This window comes from Diaphorina citri, unplaced genomic scaffold (genome assembly GCF_000475195.1).
Source record: "Diaphorina citri unplaced genomic scaffold, Diaci psyllid genome assembly version 1.1 scaffold5534, whole genome shotgun sequence".
In the NCBI taxonomy this organism is placed as follows: domain Eukaryota; kingdom Metazoa; phylum Arthropoda; class Insecta; order Hemiptera; family Psyllidae; genus Diaphorina; species Diaphorina citri.
In genome coordinates this window covers 1-9,399 of record NW_007382910.1, presented here as the reverse complement: position 1 = coordinate 9,399, position 9,399 = coordinate 1, and the positions used below count along the sequence as shown (strand labels likewise).

Here is a 9,399-nt window from a genome sequence, read left to right as displayed (position 1 = left end):
AAGCGCGGGGGGGGGGGGGATTTCATGGATTATGTAGACGGATCAACATTTTACCGTTAAGTTGACTGAGTTTGTTGACTTGTTTGTACAAATAGTTGTCCTTTTACAGAGTTTTATTTTGTAAATTTTTATAATTTTCCGTTTATTTCTGACTGAGAGATAGACTGCTTTTTCAAAACCAATTTTTTTTTTTTTTTTTTTTTTTTTTTTTTACAGAAATAAATTAAACTTTATAGTTAATGAGGGTAGATTAGTACATTTTGTAAACGGCAGAACAGTCTACCTTTCGAATTTGAACCATAAACCAGTGTGCCGCCGGCTGAAATTGATTCTAAAATGTAAGAGTTCTAACATTAGTCTACAAACTACTGCAGTTCTATATTCAATGGATGGATACTAACTATTTCAATATTGATTTGAAGGCTAGTATTGTATTACCAGTCAGATCAATCAATCGAACCTTCCATAGCCGGCGCAGATGGAACATTCGCGATCCAGGTGAAAAAGCTAAGAGCGGGCCCGCCCAAAATAGCGACTTTGTTTACAATATATTCCAAGTAAGAACCCTGCCGAACGGAAGCGAAAGCCCTGCTTTTCTGGAATCGTCAAGGGAGATAGTTTGTTAGTTTGGAGAAGTGAACTATATGGATCAACTTAGAACAACTATCAAAACATAAAAACACAAACTTAAAAGATTCCTCCTGCTATCTGTTTAGGGGGGTCGTGTACGTGTTGTATTAATGGTATTTGAGTTTGTGTACAAGTGGTATTGGATCGTATTGTGTATATACGACATGTCGTGCCACGTAGATCTAGTATCTTTGTCCTACTTGTCGGGTACCCACTTCTACTCCGGCGTAAAAAACAAAGTTCTTTAAAGTCAGGATACGTTCTATTGTTCGTAATTCAACTTTTGCTAAAGAAACCGAAAAAACTTACTTTCCAAAACCATCTCCCTTGACATTGTCCGCTTCCGGAATAGCGATCCTTGGCTTCTCTCTCTTCCTCCCTGCTTATCTCTTTCGGTCGGCAAGGCTCTTGCTTGGAATAAGATAAAATCAGAAGTTTCAAGCGGGGCCGCCTTTAGCGTTTGGGGCTGGGATCGCGAATTGTCTTTGTCTGTCTTCCACCACGAGTTCAAGATTAATAGTCTAACACCAGGAGTCAAGGGCCTGGAATTTCTCTTAACTATGCAAGTAGAGTAGGGCACGACAACTACGTATAATCAGACCTCCTAACCTATATTCAAATACATACTACAGACCCTTCTCTAGAACCAGACTTCGAGGATGGAGACGGTAGAGATAAGACTTTTGTGATGCTTGACCAATGCGCAGATGAATTCCCTACATCAATTTTATTGGACACGTGTTATGTAGTCAAAAGAATACTTAACCTTCAATATTAACGCTGCAAACAAGTCTCTATTAATGCAATTTAAACTTTAATCAACTTTAATTGAGACCACTCTTTTAAGGCAGAAACGACCCTAAGCTTGGTCGTTACCCTATTCCGATTCACTAGCTTTGACTATGTCACGAGAATTGGCAAATTGGGTGACTTCAGAGTGGCTCTATAAAGTCAAACATTATTACTTTGTAGAACCATGATGCTCATAGATGAATAATGAAACTATCGCACGACCCAAATTTATGTAAAACCATGAACCTTAACAGGTTTGATGAGCCCTTTGATTCTCTTATACATTGACTAGACATGACATATCAGCCTTTCTTCCTTCACTTTGCACTTTTTCAACGGTTGGGCTAGACTCAGTGGTCCGCGCCCTTCTCTAGGAACTAACTATCTTTAGATTTTATGATTTTTTACATCTGATCATAATTACTATGGATCATTCAACCCCCACTCACGGAATCTACTTACGCCTATGCCTCTGTAACGGAATTACGATGTAAACTCAACTCATACCTTGTCTCTCAAAGGAAGCTGTCAGCACGATTTGGAGACACATTTCCAACGTTTTTTCCCCTCGAAACACACAAACCAAACATTGCACAAGCTATGAGCAAGACAGGTGGGAAAACACCCTGTACCTCCAGATAATAATATCTACATAAACGGCAACGCATGTACGGATTTCCAGTTTTATCAGCAAGCCATAACCATAATTATTTGAGTAATTAAGTTAATAACAACAATAAAAAATTCGTGTAGATTTCTACAGAGAGGCCTTGAAAGTACTCGTAGGGACCTCAAAGTAAATACTACAACGTGAATTATGATCTGGATCAGTACTGTCGCAAGTTCAACCTGCCTTACTTACTGTTTGTTTTTTTTTTTTTTTTATTTTAGGTTTGATAGAGGGAACTGTAACTGCTAAGGTCTTATCGTCCCAAAAGCAAAGAGACAAGAAAGACAGGATAGGAGAAAGCCAACCGTTAAGACAACAAACAAATAGTATAAATTCCGCCTCCGGGCGGGAATCGAACCGCAAGGCAGACGCGCTACCCTCTAACCTAACTAGGCTGGCCAGAGAGCACTTGAAAAAGGGGTATTTTTTTGACCGAATCTAATGAATCCAGCTTCATTTTGAGAAGAAAATCTATAGAAAACAATAAATATTCCTTTGTGACCACAACATTCCTGGACAAATTCTACCCTCGCTATTCTGCACACAACAGAACAATTTGTAAGTAACACGATATAGAATTTCGTTCACTATGAAAGAATAAAACACAGATTCTGTTAAATAGAAGAACATTGTTACATTGTTTACTTGAAAAGCTCAACTTTATTTTCGAATGTCCTCAATCTCAATTCACATTCAGCCTTGGATCCTGTAGCCTTGAGATATGGAAGGAAAGAGGGGAGGGGGAATCCAAATAAGAAAGAGGAAGAAATTATGATTTTCCCATTTCAAAAATAAAATAATAGAAAGTAAAAAAATGTAGCTTATCCCAAATGTCGGACCCTGAATTAAGCGGAACATGAAGCTCTGTTGAGAATTTGGGAAGCCCTACCAAATGGTGACAGTATCAGTTGACTTTAGCATATTTCAGGAACCTTTTGACCCCTCTCCCTCAAACAAAGGCTACTTTGTCCGACCCCCTCCAAAGGAACCCTCCCTATTTTAGGGCCACCAGTCATATGTAATGGCCCGGAAGTTAATTACTTATAAACTTTTCCATAAAAAAAGAACAATAATAAGTACCTACTTGTATAAAAACAATTATTAAAGAAACCCTCAGATTTAAAATCGCAAGGAACATGAGATTCAGCCTTGAGTGAAAATAGGGGAGAGAAAGAACAACCAAGGGAAGGATGAGAAGAAGGAGAGAAGGAGAAGGGAAAGAAAAAGAAGGAAGAGGCAGGCAATAATAACGGCGGAAGGAGAGGGAGCAGGACAGAGAAGATTAGGAGGCGAGAGAAGAAAAAAGAGAAAATGTTGGAAATAGAAGAAAAAGAGAGATAGGGGGGGAGAGAGAGAGAGAGAGACCGAGGGGAAAAATATCATGGAAGTTACGAGAATAACAGAGAAACGAAAGGGAGAGAGAAGGAAAGATGGAAAGAGAGAAAAGGAGGGAGAGAGAGAAAAAAAGAAAAGATACAGAAGAGAAGGAAAAAGAGGAGGGGTAGAAAATATTTCTCCAAGACATGCGCTCTACCACTCAACCAGGCTTGATATGACCCTGACACCATTTCTCAGACAAACCCCCCCTCCCCCACCCCAACCCAAGCTTCCTACCCCAACGTCCTCTATATCACAACCCACTCATTTACGACGTTAGCGCAATATCCCCCCTCCATGCTTAGTACCCACCCATAACCTAATCTTCTAACCCACCCCCAAACCCCAATACTTTGACAACAGCTTTTGCAGACCTCAGAAATTTGATGGGAAATTTTGATTAAATTGAGAACAACACAAAAGTAATACAGGCAGAGTTTCGCAAGCCAAACCAAAAGAAATATTCGAAAGCCGAAGGGGAACCCAAGCTTCCTACCCCAACGTCCTCTATATCACAACCCACTCATTTACGACGTTAGCGCAATATCCCCCCTCCATACCCTCCCATACTCTAATCCACCCCAAACCTCAATACTTTGACAACAGCTTTTGCAGACCTCAGAAATTTGATGCTAAATTTTGATTAAATTGAGAACAACACATAAAAGTAATACAGGCAAAGTTTCGCAAGCCAAACCTAAAGAAATATTCAAAAGCCGAAGGGAGAAACGGAGGGGTTTTTGGAATTTGTGTTTGACCTCGCCAAAGCTTTTGACAATCCAAATAATTTTACGAATTCTGCACAATGTTTGGGGTGTAAAAAAAGGACAGTCCGAGTAACTTGTGAACAGATATGAGCACCACAAAAACCACGAATTAAATCAGTGACCACGTGACCAGGGTAAAAGACGTCTTATCTAGAAACGAAATAGTCAAGGTGATGCATTTTCTCCATTTTCCTCGGAAAGCGCTCATGGCCTTGCAAACTTATTGTAAAATAATAAAATTGAAGATACTCAACAAAAACAAGTCTTTTGAGATAATTATCGCCGACTTTTTCTTTTTTTTTTACCAACAAGGAAAAAATTTCGTGACAGATCATTAAAGGTACAAAATTACAAATTGAGGCGACCTTTCCCCCATTCACTACTCGGCTATGGTCCATAGAGTTCACGTGGGAACCTCATACAACCTGTGTCAAATCTTCCGAAGAACAACACAAGATGACTTTGACGAAGATCAAGTGGTTATTCGTTATTCCTAATAGTAATAATTACTCTACAATGAGGGCCGGTCTTACCAACTGATATGAAGGGAGAGTTTACCACCTTACAGTCGGCGTGATGGCGTAGTGTATCCCTGCTTGGACAAATTTAACAAACTGGCTTCTAGTACTAGGTCTTAGACCGCGTTCTACGAAGTCGGAGTTGGACTTCAAATCTGGATTGAACTGGACCTGCTCGATGATTGCACCCGTTGCAGGATCTGTTGTTATTATTATAGTATCTGCTTCTTCTTCATGCATGATGGACACTCACAAAAACAATTTATTAAAAATACTCAATTAAATCTCTTGGGTACACACTACACATGAAACTTACAACAGTTACAATGAATTTACTGTACAAGCCATCAGCAAGTAGGTAGTTTTGCAATACACAAACAAGGAAGATAGGGAGCAAAATATTGTTTTTGTGTCTGTGCTACAAACACACTAATTTCACTTTCAGGTGCTGATATCTTTTGCAAATCATTCAAAACTCTATCTAACCAACAATTGAAATGTGTGTATTATCTAGATTATTTTTTGCAGGTTAATTAGATAGATAGCTTATCAAATAAATTGTAATACGGTTAAAATTTAATTTACAATCCTGCTCGATGATTGCACCCGTTGCAGGATCTGTTGTTATTATTATAGTATCTGCTTCTTCTTCATGCATGATGGACACTCACAAAAATAATTTATTAAAAAGACTCAATTAAATCTCTTGGGTACACACTACACATGAAACTTACAACAGTTACAATGAATTTACTGTACAAGCCATCAGCAAGTAGGTAGTTTTGCAATACACAAACAAGGAAGATAGGGAGCAAAATATTGTTTTTGTGTCTGTGCTACAAACACACTAATTTCACTTTCAGGTGCTGATATCTTTTGCAAATCATTCAAAACTCTATCTAACCAACAATTGAAATGTGTGTATTATCTAGATTATTTTTTGCAGGTTAAATAGATAGATAGCTTATCAAATAAATTGTAATACGGTTAAAATTTAATTTACAACCTTCTGTACGCAAAAATTTACTTTTTATTTCAACAAAGAAATTAGGTCAGTAAGGATTTGGATCTTGAATTATTTCACTACACACAAGTTAAAAAGTACATGAAGAATCCACTGATAACATGAAATACTGTTTAATTCTTAACAATAAATTAACAAATCTATTAGAAAACACAATTAAATTAATTGATTACTTTTTCATTTATCACAATGCCAAGTTTAATGTCAAATTTCCAAGGTTACGAAATAGAAACATGAGCAGCACACACGAAACTTGGAAGCCTATTTTTAGAAACTTTTTGACTTACGTCGTACAACGTAGTTCTTCATTTCGCCGCTAGAGAATTTCAGAGCAGCACTTCCTTGATAACGTAGCAAAATGAAATGTAGGTCATGGAAGGGTAACTTGGGCCGCGTGTCCCTTTCATATATGCTGCAAGGAAACGGAGGCAAAAGGCAAGGGAGATGGGAGACTATGTTCAGATTAGTGAGAAACCTACACCACCAAGGTATGCTACTTAAAAATAATTAATGCAAATGATTTCCTATATTTATGTGGGGGTGGGAATCACGTTATGTTACACTTGTCAGCTAATCTCCCTGTGTGAACCTGAAAAATCAAAATGTGGCACCAATTGCACATAGGTAATTTTAGATCACTTTTTTTTCAAACAGAGTTAGATAAAGAAAATCATTGTGGACAATATTTACATTACTTGGTAATCCAGTTGTAATAAATATTTACATGTATTGAATTTATCGAACTAACCTCACCATTTATTATCTGTCCATACAGTGTGGATCAAAACAAGCGTCTGATTCACGAGGATGAGCATGAAGACGGTTCAGAGAGTGATGAGGAGAGAGTGGATATGAGTAACATCAATATGGCGGCACAGGATAGGAAGAATCGCCAGGAAGCATTTGACTGTGTCCAGAGACAGCCAGATGGTAAGATAAACCTAGTGTCAACCTTACACAACAATTCTGTGGGTAGTAAAATGTAGAAAGTAAGAATCCTGCCATTAAAGCCTTGGAAAAAAAAGTACATGAGTAACATCAATATGGCGGCACAGGATAGGAAGAATCGCCAGGAAGCATTTGACTGTGTCCAGAGACAGCCAGATGGTAAGATAATCCTGCCATTAAAGCCTTGAAAGAAAAAAAAAGTACCTATGTAAGTACCAGTATATAAAAAGCCCTTTAACATGCTCCCAGGTGCAAAATTCATGGAAAAAAAATTCCTGTAAATTTTGCACATTTTGCCCAAATTTCATAAAAATGGGACAAAAGAGTGAAACAAATGATCTGACAAACTAACCAACAAACACAGCCAGACTAAAGGAAAAATCATGTAGGTAGTTAGGCCTTGGAACTCAGTTTGTGTATGAAATAGGTAATCCTGTATTCTCTTTCTCTTATTATCTTGCAGACGACTCAGACAGTGAGAAGGACGGAGAAGATGATGCATGGGAGAAACAGCAAATCAGGAAAGGAGTCACTGGTACACAGGTAAATATTGAGTCCAATTATTTATAACCTAGGATAGAATAGTTCATTATAAACATTTAAACATTTCAGGAAGAAACATTTTTGGTTCGTATCACTATCACTAGCTACTTACCTGCCACTACTTGGAGAAACAGCAAATCAGGAAAGGAGTCACTGGTACACAGGTAAATATTTAGTCCAATTATTTATAACCTAGGATAGAACAGTTCATTTTAAACATTTCAGGAAGAAACATTTTCGGTTCCTATCACTATCACTGGCTACCTGCCACTACTCTTGCTGTACCTACTCTAGTAATGGATGATGGATATTTTGAGTTTCTTTGAGGGGCCAAGAGGTAAAACGGACTAACCCACACTAACTTTATTTTGAGATATGATGGATATTTTGAGTTTCTTTGAGGGGCCAAGAGGTAAAACGGACTAACCCACACTAACTTCATTTTGAGATAATTGGAGTCAAAGTCTAGGAGTAGCACTTGAGTGTACAGAGGTCTTGTGATTATGATTTTTGGTAAAGCTGATGTCATAATTCATCTACCAGCAGATAGAGGGCGTTTCGGGCTGTGGGTTAGTCCAAAAAACTGAAAAAATCCAAAAATGTGGGTTAGTCCGGTTTACCTCTTGGCCCCTCATTTTATATGTGTATGTGTACTTAATTTAGGTTGTGTAGGGTGAACCCAGATTTGAAACCTAGAGGAGATTGGAGAAGTACCTCAAGAATTTATTTCTCAACATTTCAAACACAAACCTACTGTCTTATAGATTTGTATATCAAGACAGAAAGTAAAATAAAAATTAATAAACAAATCATAGGACTGTCCGGATAGAGGGCGTTTCGGGCTGTGGGTTAGTCCAAAAAACTGAAAAAATCCAAAAATGTGGGTTAGTCCGGTTTACCTCTTGGCCCCTCTTTTATATGTATATGTGTACTTAATTTAGGTTGTGTAGGGTGAACCCAGATTTGAAACCTAGTGGAGATTGGAGAAGTACCTCAAGAATTTATTCCTCAACATTTCAAACACAAACCTACTCTCTTATAGATTTGTATTTCGAGACAGAAAGTAAAATAGGTAAAAATTAATAAACAAATCATAGGACTGTCCGGATGTCTGAAAGCACCCCCCTCTGTGTTCGTATGTTTCAGTTATCCACTGCTCAGAGCGAGAACCTCTACATAACGGCCACTGCATATCAACTTCCTCTCGACCCCTCTACCTCCTCCTCCTCCTCTGTCCCCCCTCCCCTTCCCCCCTCTATCCTCTCCTCCCTAGCTTCTCAGTCTAACATTTGTACCCCTGGTGAAATTGTTAGTAGTCTCAAGACGAGGTATGACAGAATAGCCGACCTATCCCAACACCCTTGCATGCTTCTCTCTGTCAAAAGTTATCGCATTTTGTTTTCGACCTATATATATGTATCTATAGAAGAGTAATTCAACAATAATTGCCATGCAGAACGCAAATGGTCTGGGGGTTTGTTTCTCACCATTAAAAAAAGCTCTCTTATTTCTTTGGGAAATATTTCAACTTGCTTTTGTGTTAACTTTAGCACCCGGATGGGAAGTATTATGTCTCTTCTTGCCCACCTTATGAGGGACATGCTATAGAATTGGCATTCTATGATACAGACCAGTAAAGTCCATTGTAGCAGATGATTAGAAGTATTTTTTTTCTTCAATATTAAATTGGATCATAACTGCACACTGTACAAGACAAACTCTGGATAAAGTGGACAAAACGCCCCAAAATGAAAAACTGAACGGGACGCCGGGACACCCCCTGAAATTCGGGACTGTCCCGGCCAATTCGGGACGTTTGTTTGGCAAGCCTATGTATGAGCCTCGAAGATCTTTTATTTTTAATGCTTATAAACTTCGTCATTTTATTTTTGGAAATTCTCGAGTCAAATTCACTTATGCGGCAGTCTTTGCCTTGATAGGTGGGTATACTGTTAAGTTGTTTGACACAAAAACGACTCATTGGTTCAAAATCGCCAAATCCGCGAACATAATCGCGAAATCCGCGAGCATAATCGCAAAATCCGCGAATAAGGTTTTTTTTTTACATAGGTACGATATGTACATACGAGTAGGTACGATAGGTGATAGGTAACATACCTATTATTAAAA

General features: G+C 38.3%; 1 protein-coding gene across 1 annotated transcript in view; it reads left to right on the top strand.

Annotated features, from left to right (window-relative positions):
• LOC103521590 (PAX3- and PAX7-binding protein 1) overlaps positions 1-8,921 on the top strand; it is a gene marked incomplete at its 5' end in the record, with an annotated part of 13,622 nt that extends 4,701 nt beyond the window's left edge. The window contains 3 exon segments of the mRNA XM_026832206.1: positions 6,554-6,708; positions 7,190-7,269; positions 8,416-8,921. Coding sequence (XP_026688007.1) covers positions 6,554-6,708; positions 7,190-7,269; positions 8,416-8,703 — 523 coding nt within the window.
• Between the last annotated feature and the right edge of the window lie 478 nt (positions 8,922-9,399).